The sequence below is a fragment of the Tenrec ecaudatus genome, chromosome 14, assembly GCF_050624435.1.
Source record: "Tenrec ecaudatus isolate mTenEca1 chromosome 14, mTenEca1.hap1, whole genome shotgun sequence".
In the NCBI taxonomy this organism is placed as follows: domain Eukaryota; kingdom Metazoa; phylum Chordata; class Mammalia; order Afrosoricida; family Tenrecidae; genus Tenrec; species Tenrec ecaudatus.
This window is the reverse complement of record NC_134543.1, coordinates 82666528-82688872: the sequence shown is the minus strand read 5'-3', so window position 1 is coordinate 82688872 and position 22345 is coordinate 82666528. Positions and strand designations below refer to the sequence as shown.

Genomic DNA, 22345 nt, shown 5'->3' with positions numbered 1-22345 from the left:
TACTTTCTTTTTCTTTTATTCCCCAATTTTTTGTTTTCTTTTTGTTTGGTCCCTGTTGTTGTTGGGTTGACTAATTATATGACAGGCATGGGAAGCAAGCTCGAGGAGAAAGCAACGGGACTGATGGTCCCAGAGGGACTTAGCGGAGGAGGAGGCAGGGGGAGGGAGTGGCGAGCAAACAACAGCACAGACAGGGGAACAACTAGGGAAGTAAAATCAACAACAAGAAGGACACAGAAATCCTGGGAGTGTTGGAGCAACAGCAATCTGACTGAGAGGAAGTACTGAGGTGGAAGCAGGGCGAGCAGGATGCTGGGGCAGGAGGAAATTAAAAGGAAACAGAGGAAGGATTGAGGAAGCAACGCTATGGAAAGAGGCATAAAACAGAGATGTGTCCACATGTTAATACATTAATTCATAAAAATAGAGGTATTGGCCTATATACGTATATTTACATGGCAATACACTGAGGTAGTGGATGGACCTCACGTCTCTGCTCAAGTCCTCCCTCAATGAAAGCACACTTTGTTCTAACAACCTGGCATTCTGTGATGCTCACCCTCCCAGCACAATCACTGGAGACAAAATGGGTGTATAAGCAAATATGGTGAAGAAAGTGGATGGTGCTCGACTATCAAAATATATAGTGTCTGGGGTCTTAAAGTCTTGAAGCAGAGAAGCAAGAAGCCCACATGAAAGAAGCACACTAGCCTGTGTGATCACGAGGTGTAGTTGGGAGTGAGTAATAGGCATCAGAAGACCCAAAACAAACAAACCAACCAGCCAACAAACAAAAAGCAGAGACCCAAAGCTTTCAGTCAACAGTGGGACGTCCCCTCACAGAGGGGTCACAGGGAAAGGATGAATCAAGCAGAGCATAGTAAAGCACTGATGAAATACTCCTATGGTTCCTTGAGGCTTCCTATCTATCAAGACCCCAATACTGCCTTTCACTGAGGGCTAGCCCGTAGCATGTGGACAGGTACAGATAAGAGACAAGAACTCACGGCACACAGAATCCAGGAACAGGATTGGGAGTAGTGATACCAGAAGGGTAGGGAGGAGGTGGGGAAGAAAGGAGAACTGATTGCATTGATCAGTACATAACTACACACACACACACACACACACACACACACACACACACACACACACACACCTGCAGGGGGATGAACCACAGAAACCATGGGGGAAGGGAGACAGCAGTTGGTGTAAGATATGAAAATAATAATTTATCATTTATCAAGGTGTCACAAGGGTGAGGGGAGGGGGGGCATAAGAGGAGCTGATACCAAGGGCTCAATAGAAAGTAAATGTCTAGAAAATGATGATGGCAACATATAACAGATATGCTTGATATAATTGATGTGGATTGTTATAAGAACTGTAAAAGCCCCCAATAAAGTGATATTTTAATTTAAAAAAACACAAAAATAAATCCCTCACAGCCATCAAGTCAATTCCAACTGATAGGAACCGTATATATAGCAGTGTAGAGCTACAGCCGTGGCTTTCCGAGACTGTGACTCTTCCACAGGAGGGGGAAGGCATGTCTTTCTCCAGGACTGTTGATGGTTTCAGAAGGCTGACCCGGCAGTAAGCAGCCCATTGCTTGATCACTGCGCCACCAGGGCTCCTGAGGTGATGTAAGCAGAGGCTCAGTAGTAGTCGTGACAGTGTCAGTTATGTGGCAAGACAGTGATGCCAAAGAAGGTTCGCAGCTGGAGGACACCGCCAATGTTTTAGAAAAGGTCAAGCAGCCACACGTGATCTTTACATCTAGTTGCTAGGAGACCAGAGAAAGCACTTGATTAGCATTGAGAAAAGTGACAACGGAATGCCCTGGACTCATCTACCACACACACACACAGCATTCTGATGCATTAGAAGAAAGACTCTATAAATCGAGGGGACATATTGCTCAGAGCTGCCTTCTCACAGAGAGTCAACCTTCATGGTACAATTGGAGCAAAGCTTTGGGGGTCTTCATTTTCAAAGAGGGCATTAACTAAAAATGAAAAGAAACAGCTACAAACATTATTCATCGGCTGGTGGGATAGAGGAAGTATGCATCCAGGAAGACTGGAAGCTGTCAAACATAAAATGGAGGCATGAAGCGCATTTAGAATCAGACAAGCATGTGTTTCCCTCTGCCAGGAATGACGACTCGGAGAGGCCTGGCGTCCCATTCCCTGGGGAGCCTTGCCAAGTCGGTCCTGAACTCTGAGACTGCCGGTGAGAGCACACGAGCCACACGCCGACAAGGAAGATCCACTCATGCAACTTGATTCAAATTTATGCACCTCCGCTAATGCCAAGTAGGAGAAAATCGAAGATTTCACCAACTTCCGCAGTTTGGAATTCATCAAACAAGATGCACTGAAAAGCACTGGCGCCTGGAATGCCAAGTTGGAAACAAAGAAGACGCATCAGCAGCTGGCCTCGGTGACAGACGTGAAGCCGGAGATCAAATGAGAGACTCTCACAAGACCAACAACTTATTTGTGGAAAATACCCTTTTCAGTAAAATAAGCCGTGACGTGGCTGATAGGTGTGCTCAAGTTGGTTCTGACAGTAGGTTCCGAGTGTCACTACGTCCGGCAGTGACAACACACTTGGAATACACAGGGATCAACTGGACTGCACTTGTAGGAAGAAACGGTGGAAAAGCCCAATATCGTGGGTCAGAACAAGACCAGGGGGATCAGATATGATCAATTGTCCATATGCAAGTTCAAATTGAAGCTGAAAAAAAATTAAAACAAGCCCCTGGGAGCCAAAACACCCCCATGAGTATTGCACCTGACATCTCAAGAACAGGTCTGACACACTGAATACTAATGACCAGAGACCGGAGACGTTGTGGGATGCAGCAAAGACATCATTTATGAAGAAAGCTGAAAGTCATGAAAGAGATAGGGGAGAAAGGACCTTAAAGGATGTGCACAGAAACCTTCAAAGTCACTCTTGAAAGCAGAACGCCTACAATGAAATGGCATAGTGACAAAGTAAAGGAGCCGAGCAGCAGGTTTCAACGGACGGCTCAAGAAGATAAAGTATTGTAACGAAATGGGCAAAGCTCTGGAGTAAGAAAACCAATGGACGATGTGTTGTCTGGACGGACGAGAGAAGCAAATCTAGGGAGACACTCATATTGAATAAGAAAGAGGTTTATATAAAGGTAATTGTACATTAAGAAAGCATCCCCCAACCCATTCCAGTCTAAGCCCAAAGTCTGATATTAGCCTGTATGTCTGATACCAATCTATAAAGTCCTCTTCACGCTTACAAAACACACGTAATGACGCCAAATGCCAGGTGATCACAGGCCAGTGGGTAGAAAGTCTTTGGACCCAGTGGTATTGTAAGCATCTCAGTACTGGCCGGGGCATCCACATGGCTTCTTCAGCTTCTGAGGTCTGGTTGTATCAAGGTAGGTCCATGTGGCTCTCCCAGCTCTGGACACTAGTGTAATTCCATGTGTCTTGTCAGCTGCAATGTCTCCCAGGGAGTGAGCAGAAAGAGAGAATGTGTCTCACACCTTCAAGAGGAAAGACCAGATTTCCCAGAATCCTCAGAAGAAGGTGATGCCCACACAGTGGCTTCCTTGGCTATGGCCCGATTGACAGACTAGACTCCACCCCTTCATTCTTAATCCTCTCAAGTCCCAAACTGACATCAGATTGATTATGTAACTACCACAGACAAGAACACACTTGGCATTTCTCAAGCTTAAAGAACTGAAGGGGGGAAAATTCAAGCCTAAAGTTACAATATTGGGGCTTTCTATGGGTAAGATAAGGGATTCTGGTGGTGTTGTCAGATGAGCATTAGACAGCTAAGGGCAAAGTCAGCAGTTCAAATCTGTCAGCCACTCCATTTTTCTGTTCTGGTATGACGTAGAGCCCCGAAACCCCTGTATAGGGTTGTTGTGAATCTGAATCAACTCAATGGCAATAGGTTTGTGGATACAAGAAAGATAATGAACAGCGCCGGAAGCATCAAAAACAGATGGAAGGAACACACAGGCATTGTGTCCCAAAGAATTGATGATTGTTCAACCATTTCAGGAGGTCGCATATGATCAATAACCAATGCTACTGAAGGAAGACTCCAAGCTGCACAGAAAGCACTAGTGAAGAACAAGTCTCTGGGAGTTGATCAGATGCCAATTGAAATATTTCAACAGGCTGATGAACTCACTCGTCTACACCAAGAAATGTGGAAAACAGTTACCTGGCCAACCGACTGGCAAAGAACCATAGTTTTGCCCATTTTAAAGAAAGGCCATCTCATAGGATGTAGACAGTCTCAAGCCACATCATTAATATCGCCTGCAGATAATATTTTGCTGAAGATTTTTCAAAGAACAGTCGCAGCGATACATTGAAAGGGCGCTGCCAAAAATTCAAGCAGGATTCAGAAGAGGATGTGGACAAGGGATAGTACTGATGGCATCAGATGGACCGTGGCTGCAAGCAGAGAGCGCCAGACAGGTGTTTACTTGTGTTTCATTGACTGCAAAGGCGTTTGATGGTGTGCGTCATGACAAGCTATGGGTAACGCTGCAAAGAATGGGAATTTCAGAGCACTAAATTGTGCTCGTCAGGAACCTACACACAGACCAAGAGGCAGTTGTTTAAACTGAACAAATGGGATAGTGTGTGCCTTAAAATCAGAATGTGTCAGGTTCTATCCTCTTACCATATTTGGCCAATCTGTATGCTACACAAATAATCTTCCCAGTCTATATTAAAAAAAAACCCACTGCATCCAGAAAAAAAAAAAGAAAGAAGAGTTCATTAATTACCTTTGATGTGCAGATGACACAGCGTTGTTTGCTAAAAGAGAAGACCTTTAACTTGAAGCTCTTACTGATGAAGATCAGAGACCACAGCCTTCGATATGGATCACACCAAAATAAAAAGAAAACAAAAATCCTCATGACTTGACCGATAAGCAACATCATGACAAACAGAAGAGACAGAAGTTACCAAGAGTTTCGTTTCACTTGGCTCCACAGTCAATACCCACAGAAGCAGAAGTCAGGAAATCAATCAACCTATTGCAATGAGTAAGCTCTGCTGCAAAAGTTCCCTTTAAAGTATTAAAATAAATATAAAAATTTAGTTTAACACTTTAAAGTATTCAAAAACAAATATATCACTTCGAAGACGAAGTGTGCCGGAACAGAGCCATGGATCTATAATCATGTCATGTTTGTGAAAGCTGGGCAATGTATAAGGAAGATGGAAGAAGAGTGGATGCCTTTGATTATGAGGTTGGCAAGGTTTATCGAAAGTACCATGGACTGCCAGAAAGACAAATCAATCTGTCTTGTAGGAAGTATGGCCAGATGTTCCTTAGAAGTGAGAGTGGCGAGAATTCATCTCACATACTTTGGGTATGCCATCAGTAGGAATGGGTTCCTAGAGAAGAACATCATGCTCGGTAAAATAGAGGTCCTGGATGGAACAAGAGCCTCAATGAGATGGATTGACAGTGGCTGCAATACAAGGGGATTACACACCCCCCCAAAAAAAACCCAGAATTTTATTTTTCAAAGCTATATATTTAATTTTATTTTACAAATCAACCTTATCACCTTCAAAGTACACTCCATTACACTTATCAAGGAGGGTTCATGAGGGAGGGAGGGCAAAAATTTAGAAGTTGATACCAAGGCTCAAGTAGAAAGAAAATGTTTTGAAGATAATAGCAACAAATATACAAATGTTCTGGATACAATGGATGGATGGATTGTGATGAGTTGTGTGAGCCCCCAATAAAATGATTTTTAAAATTTGTCAAATCTGGGGTTTTGTTCTTAGAAACATTTTTCAAACTCATCTCTTTAAAAAGGCCCCTCGCTTTTTTTTTTTTCCTTCACCTCTTCTATGTCTCCACATTGCTGTCCTTCCATGTCCCTCTTCATTCTTGGGAACAAAAAAAGTCACATGGAGTGAGTAAAGTGCATGGGGCAAGAGAGGCCTGCTGGTTTTTGCCAAAAACTGGAGCATGGACATGGCTGCATGAGCAGATGCATTATCGTGGTGGAAAAACCAGTCTGCCACAAATGAGGCCTTTTTGGTCACATGCTGTTAGGCAATCTTTTCAGAATTTCTAAATAGAAACCTTAATTAACAGTCTGACCTGGTAGAATAAACTCCAAATGCATTATCTCCCTCACATAAAAAAATTATGATGATTTTTTGGGGGGTACCCCCCCAAAGCGTGGGAAGGAGTGTGGGGGTGACACAGGACCAGGCAGTGTTTTGTTCCTTATATGCAGGGTTGCTATGAGTTGAAGCCAACCTGATAGCGCCTAAGAACACAACTGCAACATGGAGACAAAGACTGAGGCCGCTGGTGCCTAATTCTCTACAGGGAATTGCTTACGGGGGCTTGAGAAGAACAGAGCCATTGAGACCATTGGAAAACAGAGGGCGCCTAGAACCCAGCTCTCTTTTCCTTGGGCCGTGGCACAGAGCTGTCTATCCAGAGAAGACAGACTTTCTCCTAATTTGAACAAAGGTACCAGCACTGTCTGTCTGCCCGGCCAGGAGCCCTTTGTTCATCGACACAAACTGAAAAGCCAAACTCACGGTCATGAGTCAAGTCCACTCAGTGATCCTCTAGGACAGGGTAGAGGTGCTCCTGGGAGCTTCTGACACTGTAGCCCTTTAGCGGAGTTGACAGCCTTTGTAGAAGGTCTTTCTCCCGAGGACTGGCTGGTGGCTTCCAACTGCTGACCTTGAGATTGGCAGCCCACCCCGTAACCACTATGCCAACAGGGTCCCTATCATCTACACAAACGTAAATAGCAATGGACCGATTTCAAAAGCAGCCCAGAATGATTAGGGAAAATGGATTTGGGAGGCCCACTTCGGATAAGTTTTATTCAGTCTTCTGCCTGCACATCGATATCCTCCTCCTCCATCCATTTTGGGGCTCAGGACTCAAAATTATCTGAGTTTATGTTTGCCTAGTTCTCCACTCAGAGTATTATGAGCATGTGCGTGAAGAACATGAATTTCTGAGACAGGCAAGATTCATGGTTGCAATCACAGCTCTGATGGGGATGTGCTGGGTGATCCAGGGCAAACGGTTATAGTTGTCAACAACATTTCCATGTCTTCATTCATAGACTGGAGCATGCCCCTGTCTTAGTTACCCAGTACTGCTGTCACAGAGGTCCCATTCCCAAATGCGACTACCATCACAGGCACCAACCCCACAGCTCGGCTCACGGTCATCGGCACTATAGGACAGAGTAGAACTGCCCGGTGGGAGTAGAAAGCTTCATCTTTCTCCCCCGGCGGCTGGTGATTTGAACCGGTTGACTGTAAACTCACTGTGTTGCCAAGGAGCACAGGAGTTAGGACTTACAACACATCTTTGGAGGGGCCATAATTCAATTCCAAACAACCGCAAACATCACTGATTTATTATAAAGATGAAACGAGAAGGGAATCCGTGGACCTGAGCTGACCCGAGGCTGTTTCTCATGTGGTTGCTCCTCTCTTACTTCCTCACAAAAGACGCTCGGCTGTCTTAGAGGGGCCACCTTTTAATCTAGGAATTCACAAACATTCCTTGAATAGCCATAATTGCATATCTGGACCCTTTTTAAAAAAAACATTTTATTAGAGGGGCTCATACAACTCTTAACTCAATCCACACATATACATACATCAATTGTATAAAGCACATCCGCACATTCTTTGCCCTGATCACTCTTAAAGCATTTGCTCTCCACTTAAGCCCTTTGCATCAGGTCCTCTTTTTTTCCCCCTCCCTCCCCGCTAACCCCTCCCCCATGAGCCCCCGATAATCCACAGATTGTTATTTTGTCATATCTTGCCCTATCCGGAGTCTCCCTTCCCCCCTTCTCTGCCGTCCCTCTCCCAGGGAGGAGGTCACATGTGGATCCTTGTAATCGGTTCCCCCTTTCCAACCCACTCACCCTCCACTCTCCCAGCATCGCCCCTCACACCCCTGGTCCTGAAGGTATAGTCCACCCTGGATTCCCTGTGCCTCCAGCCCCCATATGCACCAGTGTACAACCTCTGCCCTATCCAGATCTGGACTCTTTAGGAAAGAAAATGTTTTTTGTTAGAGTCTACCCTTAAAGCATCTGCAGTCCAAATCAGAAGAGAGAAAGGAAGAAGGGGATAATTAATAAGACCGAGCAGTAGATGAAGATAGCGTGAGTGATGTTTATTTATCCAGCAAACACTTATGTGGGCGCTATATATGGTGATCAAGCATTGATTGAACTAGATGGTGAAGCGCCTCCGGCAGGTGAGACACAAACCTGCTGTACAGGATCGGGGGGGCGGGTGGCAGAGACAGGGACATAGAAGATGGTGTTTTTCACAAGGAAGGCTTGGGAGAGTCCGTCCCACTGTGTCCATGCAGCTTAATGGACAGACATGAGAGCAGAAAGCCTACTCACATAAGGCAGCTGTGTTTCTAACACTTGTCTGTCAATCGCTAGCCCTGGCTCTACAGAGGAGCTGACAGATACTCAAACGGGGTCCTCAGGAGGAGGAGGCATGACCTAGATGACCTGGAAAGACAGCTCCTGAGCACAGAAGGGCGTAATGGTCACCCTACAGGTGTGAGGCCTTGATGATTCGCCAGTGAGGGCAGGAAAGAGGGGAGGGAGTCCTGGGGCAGGGGGAGGGGCGGGTCCGAGGAGGAGGGGAAAGGGATAATCATGCTTAAGGAGCACGGAGAAGCGGGGAAGCTGCTGGGACATCAAGTACTTCACAGCCCTGAGAGCTACGCCTGGGACCGGAATCTCCTCTAGTATCCGATAAAGCAGCAGGGACCCACATTAAGGTAAGACCTCTACATCTATATCTGCTTTTCAATCTGTCCTGCCTGAGTCAGGTGTAGCAGCCCTTCGCCGTGGCCTGTGTGAGTCTGCTGCCCACTCTCAGACAAGAACAAGAAGAGATGGCACTGTGGGGTGTGCGGACGGGAGATGCTGAGCCAGTGCTGTGCACATCACATTGCTCCCTGGAGAGACCGCACAGCCCTCTGACGGGACTCTCGCTCTGAGACTAGTTCTAGGACACTTGACAACTGAAAGTAATTAGTGAGAGTAAGCTAGCTGAACGCAAGTGTTTGCAAGAGCAAGATGTGTCACCCATTCCAAACATCTGTGCAGGAGAAGACAAATATTCACACCCTGCTGGACAGGAGTCTGGGCAGTGGAAGATGACTTTTCAAGTGCTGATGGTGGACAAGTCGGGGCAGAGGAACTGAGACTTCTGTCCTCTCCTCCAGTGCGCCTCCTCTAAAAAACCAACGGGCTCTTTCTCCCTTCGGTTCTTTCCTCAAATATAGACACACACACACATACACACACACCTCACACTGACAGGGTGCTAGTCAGGTGTAATTTTTAGGCCCAAGTATTGTTTTACATTTTTAACTCGTGATCAATATTTTTAAAGTCACATAACATCCGTAGACAAATAGCCATCTCCCGTTCATGGTATTCATTTAGATAACCTGCCTATCTGCTACTGGAGTCTGAGATCTGTGCCCTGAGTCTTCCCCAGGGCTGTCTTGTTTTTGCTTTGTTTTCCCTGCTGCATAGTCAGCATAATGCGCTACTGGGACACCACAGATCCAAGGACACTGGGTGTCACGCTTCACTTGACTGGGGAGGAAATGCATGAACTGGAGCTCAGAGAACACACGTTATATAGGGGTCCGTGAGCAGACAGGAGGGAGCCAAGCCAGGCCTTTGCTTTTTGGAGTCGTTATTTCTTCCGTGTATCCACCACATTTCAGAAGCGGAAGGCAAGGAACCGTTTCTCCTTTCTCGTCCGTTACATTCCCACCCAAAGGTACCACTTAAGCTAGATTGTGGAATCTATACTAATGTACTGTGGCATGTCTCGCTGTTAGGTAACCAGGCAATTATTTTGCAATCTACCCCAGCTATCTACTCATCAGGGACAATGTCTCCCTTCGCCAGAGTCTCCAGGCGTCCCCAGACTGCTTATCAATTAAAAACCTCATCTTCCACCAAGGCTCTCTCACCAGATCGTTCCGATTAACCCTGAGGGGTGCTGACAGCTCCCACAGATGCGTCCAGAGTGCCCCTCACATCCTTGGCCAGGACCTGCCACAGGTCAGCCTCCCCACCGCATCTCTAGCTTCCCCCTTCAAGCTGCCCCTTTCCATCTGCAGCCCCAGAGCCAGCCCTCGCATCCTCCAGGGGAATGTTCACGAACTGTCGCCTTTGCCTAATAGCTGCAAGACCAAGTGACCCTGCAGAGAAGAGAATGCAGCGCTCGTTGCTAGTTGTCTCTTCCTGGGCTAACTGGGTTCGAAGTTGCTACAGGGGCGTCCTCTTGGCCAGGGCATTTCTTTGTGTTCCTGAGCTAAGATCACAGGGCCCAGTGACAGGCCGTTTGACCACTTTCCAACCCGGGGATGGAGACCTCCCAGCTCTCATGAGCCAAGTCTGTTTAAGGTCAGCTTTCCACTGAACATAATCCCTTACAGGGATGAGAACTCTGCCCACCGCAAAGATAAACGGTTGCAATACTACACAGCCGTTTGGCTTTTTGCTGTCTTGTATCTGTCCACCCAAGACTATTTCCACTGGGCATCCCATAGCCAAATGGCCCATTGAAATGTTTTCACCATGACAAATTTTAAAAAAATGTTTTAAAGCCAGACCTCTGCTCCTCCTGAAATGAATTCTAACCTTGACCTTTCATAAAACGGGAAAATTGCTGGCATTTTAAAATGTTTTCTTCATAATTCTACTGTTGAGTTTTCAAAAAAGATGCAAGTGCTGAGCCCCAACTTGAAAACCAATAAAACCGTCTTACGGGGTTCCTGAGAGGTGAAGGTCATATGTTTGACGTGCCAAGGTTGACACGGTTTGTGGGGAGTGAATAAATATTGAGACTAGAGACGAGAAGGAGGCACCTGTTTGCAACCGAAGGACAGTTGAAAGCTCAAGAAGGAGACCCTTTTTAAAGCTCCTCAGAGACGTCACTCTACTCTTCATGATCTAAGACAGCACAGCTCTGAGAAATCGGCAGTTTAGCTTAAAGGGGACATGTAATTCGTGTTGGGGACAGTGACTAAATCAGACCTCTGGACTCATTTCCCATTTTTCTTTGGTCTCCATCAGCCTCTCTCCATCAGGGCTCAGACAGACAGGGATAACACAGGATTCTGAATCAGTGATGCAAACCCCTTTCCTGGATTTTCTGTCAGCTGACCTGGCATCTCTTCCACATTTTAACTTTTAACCCTTTGATGAGTGTGGGTGGGGAGCAAGGTTACCCCCAGCAGATCAGGGTGGGGAGGATATTGTATGTGAGTAGAAGTCTGGAGGTGAGGGCAGATGGAGCTGGGAAGCCAGACACCTGGCACGTCTACAGAACTGAGTGTTAGCCATTATTTTTCATTCACACTGGGAATTCCTGGATTTTCTCTTGGGAGACGGGAGACACATTCTCTCTCTGCTCACTCCCTGAGAGACATCGCAACTGACAAGACACATGGCACCAAGCCCTGGGAGCTGGAGAAGCCACATGGACCTCCCCTGATGCAACCAGACCTCTGGAGCCGGAGAAGCCACAGAGCCACAGATGCTTACCATGCCACTGGATCCACAAGCCTTCCAGCCCACTGGCCTGTTATTCTCCTGCATTTGGCATCATTGCATGTGTTTTGTGAGCCTGAAAAGGACTTTATAGACTGATATCAGACATATGGGCTAATATCAGACTTGTGGACTTGATCTGGACTGGGCCGGGGCGTTTTCACAATATTCAACTGTCCTTGAATATAAACTGCTTTCTTATTGACATATGAGTATCTATGAATTTGTTTCTCTACTCTCCCCTGACTAACCCAGTGAGTATTTTAAGCATACAAGAAATGCGTTCCTTTCCATTGACTTCAATCTACTGTTAACTCAGTCACGCATGAGGGTGAGATCGTGTCTCAGAGTCTTTCCAAAGGGGTTCAGGGGAACACTGCTCTATTGATACTCTGTTGTTATATGGAGACAGTGCTATAGACAGAGCCCCCCCCCACCCCCAACCTCAGCCTAACCAGAAGCCGAGTCTCAGCACCTCTGCTCACACCATCAAGTTGGCTCCCAAGTCTCGCCTTCACAAGCCTCTTAAAACATTATGCGGCCGCCTTCTTTCCACCACACCTGCCTCCTTTTCTCCCCAGGACTTACCTCTCGCTGCCAACAGAATGTGTATTTCTTCGTGCGTTGTCTCGGTATCCCAGAAGATGTGCTCCTTGGGGCAGGACCTATGGCTCCCTTGTTCCCTGCCAGCCTCGGACCACGTCTGGTGTTAAGGGAGCTTGCTTCGCTCAGAAACATCCCACCTCTGAGAGATGCTCACCCCTTCCAGCCTGAGTTCCACGGACGTCACTCTTCAGCCAGGCAGACACGCATGCGTGCAAGGTGCGGAAGGCAGAAGCAAAGAGGACTTGACCAAAGGACTCTGCGGCCATCCTTTGCTGAAGAAACCCCCACCCTACTTCTGCTTACCTACCTCTTGAAAATGCCTTCCTGCAGCAAACAGGGTAGCAATGACTGAGAGTGTTTTAAGAAAAGAATTTTTTTCTTTAAAGCACAAATAATGTGCTGCCGGCCTTGTAAAGAAAGTCAACAATTCTCTACTTGGAAAATACTGCTGCGTGCAAATTGGGTTCCTGTCTCAGAGCCAGGGAGCCAGGGTGGAGTCTGGAAGCACGGTGGGGAGCCAGACAGGAGGAGACATGGGCAAGTGCAGAAAGGGCTCAGGCAGGGCCACGTGTGAGCTACCTAATCGATTTGTCCTGCCCTTCCTCAGAGACCGCCCCAGGCCAAGTTGATCAAGAGCGAGGCCACAGACCAGCATGTTTAAGGCTCTGACTCAGGTCCCCAGGGTGCTTCCACCCTTCGCTGCCAGGAGGAGAGCCAGCAGTGCTGCCACCAGGGGCCGGACACTGGCCGATCAAGTCGCTGTGATCACGGGGTCCACAAAAGGGTGAGTGGTCCTTGTGGGGAGCCACCAGGTGGTGATTCACCCTCACCCTCTGACTCAGCCATCATTCTTGCTCCGCTGACCACCCCGAGGTGGCAGAAGGGCTTCTGCACTCTGAGATGTGACGAGAATCCAAACGGGTCCCAGAGATCGGAATGCATCGCCGTGCTGGATATCACATCCTCTGAGTCTCTGTCCGCAGGATCGGTTTCTCCATCGCCCGGCGCCTGGCCCAGGACGGCGCCCACGTGGTCATCAGCAGCCGCAAGCAGCAGAACGTGGACCAGGCTGTAGCTGAGCTGAGGAAGGAAGGGCTGAGCGTGACGGGCACTGTGTGCCACGTGGGGAAGACTGAGGACCAGCACAAGCTGGTGGCCACGGTGAGAAACCATGGCTGTGAGACAGAAAGGAGTAGCTGTTTTAGAACGTTTTCTTTCTTTTTTTACTTCCCCGTGGTTGTCACCTTTAAAATAAGTTGTGTACTCACGATCCGTTCTAGTGCTCCCTCCTCGCTCTCGAAAGCCCCTCACCCTCATTATCTCCCACCACCACCCCTCAATCCCCTACAAACCCCCGCATCAGTTATTTATCTCCATGCATCCACTCCTTCTGCGCTTCACAGCCTGGAAAACCCGACAGAAACAAGAAGAACGCAGAAACAAAATAAAATAGCAAGGATAAAATAACATAAAGACAAAAATATAAATAATGAGTAAAAAAGACACGACCACCATCAATATTTCAAAATCCATGGAGGACATATTTGTCAGGGAACAAGCAAGAGATACTTGCCCCTAGCACAGATTCAAACCGAGTCAATAGAGAGGTCAACAGACCGAGTAGCGCACTTGATGGTGCATAACAAGATTCCAATGTGGCCAGAGGAGACTTGCTAGTGGCTTAATCCAAGGAGATACTCTGCAGATGGGTTTGAGGCTCCCCCTGTCCTCCATAGCCTTCTAGAAAGCAGGTGTCAAACTGGTGTGCTTCTTCCACGAGGACTTGGTTGACTGTGTGAATACAGCCTTTAAGACCCCAGACACTATTCCGACTGATAGCCGGGCACCATCTGCTTTCCGCACCACACTTTGCTGTAACGCCCTCATCTCCAGTGATCATTTCAAGGAGGTGACTACGGAGCAGGGCCCTGTTAGCAGAACTAACTGTTGTTGGATTGGGGCTAGAGTTAAGCAGAAGGCCAGGCTCCATCTGCTTGTTCCTGAAGCGTGCATGCCTCGGGTTGACATTGGCAGTCCTATCCTGACAGAATCAAAACCCCATTAAGACCAACTACACCATAAACAGCCACAAACCAACCAGCCAGGAAAACCACAGGGGGAAAGACAAAAACACATGCTAAAAGCGGGAAACCAAAAGCCCATAGCATCATAAAAAGTACAATTGTCAATCATCCCCCTGGGGTACAAATGATTTCACTGACAGCGTCCGTCAACTTTCCGAATGACAGGGCGCTCCAGACACTGTCGGCTGAGGAGACTGTGCAAGCACGGCTCCCCCTTAAGCTGTACCCCATGAGCTTTTGCCCTACACAGTTCAATCTCCCATTTGATTGGGCTCTGTGTACCCCAAGTATGAGGATTAGTGCCAGGGGGGATCTTCCTGGATCAGTTCTTCGAAGTGCAGATCCCTGCCCAACAGATCGCAACCTGTCATGTCACTATGATGGGGCATCGAGGTACGAAACATATGATGCTTCTGGGTCTGAAAGGAGTGACTCTTTTAACATTAGCCTGACCGGTGCACCAGAGTGGCAACTTAAGTGACCATGGGCTCAGAACTGACCACCCCAGAAGCCCATGGTTCACCTGCACAGATCCACAAATCCGGCAGAGAGACATGTTTGGAGTCTGAAGGGGAGGTGGGGGCGTGGTGTCTTCCCTCTCCTGTTTTTGACCCTCGGGTCACCTGTTTGACTGGTCTTCCATCTCCCCCTGCCCCCCGCAGGCCCTGGAACACTGTGGGGCTGTTGACTTTCTGGTCTGCGTGGCAGGGGTCAATCCCATGGTGGGAAGTACATTGGGGAGCAGCGAACAGGTCTGGGACAAGGTGAGATCGGGGACAAAGAAACGTCACTTCCAGTGTTGCCTTCCCTGCACCTCTGCTGTCCCACCCAGAGCCGGTCCCTTTGCTCCCACCCATCCACCCACCCTCTCATCACAGATCCCTTGGCATGTTTGGGACCTCAACTTTCCTACCTGTGAAAAGGAGACAGGAGCCTCTAAGCTGCCATTCTGGCCCCTCCTCTCCAAGAGCTCCCCATCTACAGGGCATATCCAATCTGGACCCAAATAATCAATAATCCAGTCTGGACCCAAATAATCAATGTGTCCATCTCTTCCCTCCCCAGAGATACTTCATCTCTGAGACTGGCACCTCCAGGCAGCAACCCTGAAATCCAGTCTTCCCCCCACCCAGCTGGCCTAGGGCCTCCTCAGCCCCACAGGGGACCATCCTCTCCCTCTGGTGCCCTTGGATACAAGAGGGAGACCTTCTGTAGACTCTGAAATCCTCAGCCTGATCGTCACATTGCTGCACCTTCCGAGAATGAAGGAAATCCAACACCCTCCCCACCTCCTGTTGGCAGATGCTGTCCTCTTGTCCTGAGCGGTCACGCCGTGGGTTTGCAATGAGCCCCAGCTCAGGACTGTCTTTCCCCTCACCCTCCTTTGCTCTGGTTTCAGGTCCTGAATGTCAACGTGAAGGCCCCAGCCCTGCTGCTCAGCCAGCTGCTGCCCTACATGGAGAAGAGAGAGTGAGGAGAAGAGGGACTGGGGGTGGGGGTGGGGATTTGGTGCTAAATAGGGAGCAGAGAGGGCTAGGTGGAGAGGAGACTGGATATTGAGTTAGACATATCCACTGAGAAATAGCCTTAGCTGAGTCAGTAACCCAAGAATAATTGTGTCTGACTTTCAGACTTTGGGAAGGCTAAAGAAGGTGGGAAAATCTGTCTCTTTACATTATTCTCCAATTTCTAGAGAGCCCAGAGGCAGGCGGGGACTCTATTGGAAGTTAGAAGAGAGATTCCTTTGATGGGAGAGCCCAGAGTCCCTACAGCTGTCCCGAGTTGAGGGAAATAAAGATCTGTCTGGGACTGCAGTAGCTCAGGGCCCAAGGGTCTAGATCCACAAGATCCAGGCTACACAGAGTCTTCCCTTAAGATGACCAGTTGAGTTTCCCAGTTTCATGCAGTCCCCGTCCCTCGGGCTTCCTGGGTCTTGGATCGGCCCATCATCCTTCCTGTCCCGCCATAAACACTGCTTCATGGGTACTCTGCCTAAGGACCTGTCGAGCAACTGGTGAAGGAAGGGAGGAAATTGCAGAGAGAGAGCTGAATCAACGGGACTGTGAAAAGTGACGGACAACCTTGACCACATGCATTGTGATGAGGCGTTTGTCTCTACTGGGGAAGGAAGGATGAACCACCATGGCTTTCAAACAAAAGCGAGATTTGATGGCTCATTGTGATTATTTTGAACCCATTTCCCTTTCTTCCAAACTGAAAAGGGGCATGAAGGAAAAAACACTCCAGGGACAAAGAAAGAATTTTGACTGAGGGGCCAGGGAATAAAACACGGAGGGGAGCAGAAAGCGCAGTAGGGAAGGGGAAGGGAGAACGGGAGGGGTGGGGGAAAGGATGCACAGTTTCCTAAAAGACCACACAAATTTACCACGAAGGAAATTTTCGTCTTCAATACAGGATGTTACAGAAAGATAGATGGAAATGGGGTGATTGGGAAATGGGAAACGTTTCATGAGAATTTAAGGGCTGGATTTGGGAACATGAAACTTCTGGGATTGGGATACCCAAGGTCCTTTGGGAGGCACTTTTGATATTACTTTTAATATTACTCCTAACCATACCCAGTTTAAAATGCTCCCCAGGCAGAAAAGAGACCCCCCAAAAACTGGAATAAAAGCAAATATTGGATTTATTTCATTAAAGTGTCTTTATTGGTGTTGCCCGGTAGATCTTGAGCATCCAAGCATGATTAGAAAGGTTGACCTTGGCCCTCAGAACAATCTGGGGCAGAGAAAATGTGCAGAGGCAGGTAAAAGGTGCTCACGCTAAGCAAGTTTCTCTCACTCACTTCCCTAGTCCTGGGCTGGTCCTCCATGCAGCCTCCACCCCCCATCCTTTACCCTTCTCTCTCTTCCCAGGGGCAGCTCTGTGATTCTCGTCTCCTCAGCAGGGGTCTACTCCCCACATGCCGTAAGTATACCCTTCTATGACTCTAGGTCGTGGTTAGTTGCCATCCAGTTTCTTCCAACTCATGGCCGTCTTGGGTGTCATGTGACAAAGCATTGCCTGGCCTTGCCCATCCTCATGATCATGGACTCGTTTGAGTCCATTGTTGAGGCGATGGTGTAGAGTCTTCCCATCTAGAGGACTCACGCTCCAGCCCTGGGAACAGTAGCCGATTGTGATCCGGATCGTTTCCATAGGCTAATTTTCGGAAGCCTTTTCTCCCTCATCTGTTTTCAAATGGAAGTACCGCCCAAGCTTGGCCCTGCTGAGTGAGCCAGCCGATATTTGGAATAGCAGGGACCTAGCATCCAGCATCATGAAAGCACAAAGTTGACGGATATGTGGTGGCCGACTTTAGATCAGAGGGAATAATAGCCCTGTCACCCTCAGAAAGTGAAGATGTGCAGGGAGGGGCTGGTTTCAAACTGCTGAACTTTCCGTTTGCATTCAAGTGCTTCACCACTGTGCCACCAGGGCATCCTAGAAGGACCCAGGATAGGCAATTGCTTGGTCAGACCTGCCCGTAGGTGCTCAGCTCTTCCTTCTCCTTAAAGGGCACCCAAGGAAGCCTTTTGCTCCTCTGTATGGACATAATCAACTGACCCTTGTAGTTGGTCCCAAAGGGCTGTATTTCTGGCACAAGCCTAGAACTCTCTTCTCTGGTTGTCGTATATCTCACCTACCTCCCTCTCTGCCCACAGATGCTGGGGGTCTACAACGTCAGTAAAACGGCCCTGCTGGGACTGACCAAGACTCTGGCAGCAGAGCTGGCACCAAAAAACATCCGGGTGAACTGTCTCATGCCAGGAGTCATCGAAACAGACTTCAGCCAAGTGGTGAGGGCCAGCAGCATCCCCTGTGCCGGCCCCACTGTCCACGCGAGTGCCTTTCCCTACCACGCCGCTCCTGATGGGGGAACTCCTGCACTTGGACCCAAGAAGTCTCCTGTGATGTTCTGGTCCATAGCCTCTGGGGTCAGCAGCAGAATTAGGCTACTGGTTCTTGTGGTGGGCAGCCTCGAGTGTCCCCCAGCAGCCTCTTCACAAAGGCAGATCTGTGTGATGTGAACCTATGTGACTCCACGTGGGTCCGCAGCACTAACCTTTGCCCTTTTCCTTTAGCTCTTTGAGGGCCCGAACTTATGGAATCATATAAAGGTGTTCTATGGAGTCCAGAGGTGAGTTGTATAATAGGCAGGGTCCTTGGTTGATTTGGATGAAATGGTCTCATGAGCCCATGGTGAGAGCATCAGAGGACAGCCCTCTGAAGGTTCTTTGCCCCACTGCCCTTCTGGGACGTGATGACCCACCAAAGTTTGTCCTTTCCCTCAGACCCTTGGGAATCTTGAGCTCACAAGCCCCCCCCCCCCCACCCCGGAGCCAGTGCTCATGGGAAGGTATCACTGCCTCAGCCCCTCCTCTTCTTTCGATGCAGGTTGGGGCGTCCTGAGGACTGTGCCGGAATCGTGTCCTTCCTATGCTCCCCAGATGCCAGCTACATCACCGGGGAGAGCATCGTGGTGGCCGGCTTCTCCCCTCGCCTCTGAGAGCATGAGCTCGGCGTTGACCCTGTGTGGCTCTGGGGTCACCGGGATGAAGCCCCTCTGCCATGCTCCACTTGCCACCTTGGTTCAAAACCTCCACTACCAGAGTGGGAAATAATAAAGGACATCAGAAAAGAACACTTGCAGTATGAATCTATCATCAAATGCTATTCAAAGAGTGTCGCTTTTCCCTGAAAACATTGTGTACCATATCATGCATCCTAGCTCCTAAACATCACTGTGAGTCTGGTGTTTTTATCTTTCATTAATTCTTCAGTTGAGGAACCCAAGACTTTGAGAGACTTAAGGAAGATGTTCTCTGGACATAGGTTAGTCGGTGTCAGCAATGCATCTCTGGATCTGTTTGGACAATGGAGAGGGGCCAGCAGGGACCAGGAGGTGTCTGAGGAAGAGGTGAGCCCTCCTTCGAGGTCTTCATTCTTCCCTCAGAACCCCATCCTGAAAGACTAGACCAGGGTGACTGACCTGCATTCATACAGTCCCACATGCACAGATATTGGCCATGGCAGCAGCTGTCCCTCTCACACTGTTATCCCAGACCTTTCCGACCCTGGAAGTCAGAAGCAGTGAAGACTCTGTTAGACCTCTACCCATACGCCCTTGGTTCACCCTGGGATCACGTGCAGCATTTGTAGACAATTTCCATACACACTGAAGTCTTCCTACACAAGTCTCTGCATCTCCATCCCGGAGAGCTCCAGCCACAGCAGCATGCTTTGCAAACATGGGATGTTGGTGCCTGCAGAGGGACCTGATGGAGGATGACAGTCGGTGCTCAGTGATCCAGGCTCTTGCCCCTTGGAGAGACCATGCTGGGATAGTCTCAGAGGGCATCCAGCAGGGTTGAGCCCTCCTGGCCTATTCTGATAAACCGTGTGTGTGTGTGTGTGTGTTATGTGATATATATAATATAACATCTGCCAATGCAATTAATTCAACATGTATAATTCTATTATTTTCTTTTATTCATCATATTCTATGACTGCTACACTATCCTTTCCTCAGTCACTCCTCTACCATTCACAGAAACTCAGGGCCTGCTATGAATGACACCCTAGCCCCATGCCTGGTTACCACAAAAAATTTTGTCACTGTACATTTGCCTATTCCATATAGGTGAGTTCATACAGTATTCACCCTACAATGAGTTTGAACCACTCATCTCTTGGTTAGTGGTTACACTACAAGGGCTTCTAACATTTATAAATGAAGGTACAAAATTTTGTACAAAATACAAAATCTGATTGAGACAACACGGTGACTAAAACTCATCCACTCTAAAGAAAAATGGTAACAAAATACCACAAAGGATATGATTCACTCACTATCAGATATAAATACCTATTCATAAATGCCCATATACCAAGTACATGTGTGTGAAGGCATATGAAGGATGGGACCGTCTTACCCCCAAGTTAAGGGGCGCATGTCAATGGGGGAGATGGAGTCGAGGCACGGGGGTGGAGAGGATCACCTGGTGTCGAACACGAGGGACCAGATGTTCAAGGAGACAATTTTCCTGGGAGTCAAGTTTAGAAGAGCTGGTGACATAATGAGAATTGTACATATTAGATTCACAGGCTCCTGGATCTGCTAAAGAAATTCTGTGTATTATATTCTGCAATTTCTAGAAAGTCAGAGAATCTGACATATATTCTATTGCTATTGGGGTGAGAAATCCACCTACAGAAAGACCTGGAATTCCCCCAGCTGTCCTAGAATCAGAGAAATTAGACTGACCTTCTAGAGTGGTGGTAGATTAGTTAACAGAAGTTTAGGCATAAACCCGAACATTTCCCTGTAATAATGCCAATTGAGTTTCCCAGAAGAACCAAGAGATATATAAAACCCAATACATATAAGTAAAAAAAGAGAGATGCCCAGGCTGAAGCAGGGAACACTTCCTTGGTCTCTAACCAATCCCTCATTTTGGTCCTGGGTCCCCAGAATGATTTCAAAACATGAATAGAAACCAAAGAGCATGAGTTTGGAGTCAGAAAGACTGCCTTCAGATTCCTACCACAACCACCAGATACATCCTGGGCAACTTAATCTCTTTACTCCCCAATCTCTTTTTTTATAAAGTATATGTTAAGTATATGTTAGTTATCTAGAAAAGTAATAACTAAATGAAAAATTCTATTCTTGGTGTTAGGCATGAGATTTCTAGACCAGAAATGAGACTTTGGTCTGATTGAATAAGACAAAACTCCCCTTCAAGACCTAGTTTAACCCTTTCGGGACCTGTATTTAACCTTTCATGACCTAGCTTGACCCATCATGAGCTGGAAAGGGCTCACCTGCATTTTCTTCCTGGAGATTTATTGAAGAGTCTGGGTTCCAGGTGTAACGCCCATCCGCGCCCACCGGCGGGAAGATCCAGCTTTGTCCTATGCTGGCTCTCCTGGGCATGCGTTAATGGACTTTCCCATCCCTGATGCTAGCTACCTAACATTGAGCAGCCCACCTGGGCCAGGTGATTGCAATTCAGCCAATGGGATTGACCTGGGGTCATTCACCACACCTCCCCCGGGAACCCTTGAAAAAGCAGGGACCGGAAGGGAGAGGGGCTGGTCTGGTCGTCCTCGTGGGAGGAGAGATCCTTGCGAGTCCCGGAGCAGTCTCTGCCAGGCCGCATGGTCAGAGGAATCCCATGGGTGCCGCGTAAAACCTGAAGCTTCTTTTAACTCTCATTAAATTCACTTGGATCACAAGCCCGGCTTCGGCGTGAAATCTTTCTCACGTGGAGCCAAGGAATGAGGTTGGAATTTAGGCCAGAAAGAGAGACCTTACAGTATGAGCTAAGGGAGAAGCAAGCATGCCATGGAAGTCTAGACCACCTTTTCATATACATGGCTGGTGGTCTCTGAACCTGCTTTCTTTCAGGGGAGCTCAAATGAACTACCGTATATACTCGTGTATAAGCTGAGTTTTTCAGCACAAAAAATGTGCTGAAAACTGGGGTTCAGCTTATACACGGGTCAGTGGTACTCCAGTGAGGTGTAACATCTCGCTGCCCACCCCCGCCCCAGGTAACGGGACAAGCGCCCATTATCTCGCGGGTGATTGCCGTTTCTCCGTTGTTCATTCAAAGCCCGGCTGACACTGCAGGGCTTTGAATGTTTGTTTACTCACATCTAACCAATCACAGCCATCCTATAATGTGTATCTTTGAATAAGCCTTTTAAAGACCATGTGCAAAGGATGTGGCATGAGTGGATGTCATCTGGTCAAGCCCGACTAACAAAAGGAGGAAATCTCATGAAGCCTGACAGAGTTAATAGCAAAGTGGGTTCGAGATGCATGGGAAGACATTCCAGAAGACATGGTGCGACGTGCCTTCCAGAAATGTAGTATTAGTAATGCTATGAATGGCAGTGAAGACTGTGCTTTGTATGAAAATGACAGCAGTGATGGTGATGATGGCGATCTCAGTGAGGACAGCGTCTATGATGACCTCACACCAGCTGAAGCTCTGCA

General features: G+C 47.9%; 1 protein-coding gene across 1 annotated transcript; it reads left to right on the top strand.

The window, feature by feature from the left end:
* The first annotated feature begins 12906 nt into the window (after positions 1–12906).
* On the top strand, positions 12907–18847 carry LOC142426626 (dehydrogenase/reductase SDR family member 2, mitochondrial-like). Its single transcript, XM_075532220.1, has 8 exons — positions 12907–13037; positions 13237–13414; positions 15000–15101; positions 15737–15807; positions 17214–17265; positions 18003–18134; positions 18423–18478; positions 18736–18847. The coding sequence occupies exons 1-8, from the start codon at positions 12907–12909 to the stop codon at positions 18845–18847; spliced, it is 834 nt and encodes a 277-aa protein (XP_075388335.1).
* The last annotated feature ends 3498 nt before the right edge of the window (positions 18848–22345 follow it).

Bases quoted from the DNA above. Each gene is read 5' to 3' on its own strand.
- LOC142426626 (XM_075532220.1), top strand. From the start codon at position 12,907: ATGTTTAAGGCTCTGACTCAGGTCCCCAGGGTGCTTCCACCCTTCGCT. The intron at 13,415-14,999 runs GTGAGAAACCAT...TGCCCCCCGCAG, and splicing joins AGCACAAGCTGGTGGCCACG to GCCCTGGAACACTGTGGGGC. The intron at 18,479-18,735 runs GTGAGTTGTATA...CTTTCGATGCAG, and splicing joins GTGTTCTATGGAGTCCAGAG to GTTGGGGCGTCCTGAGGACT.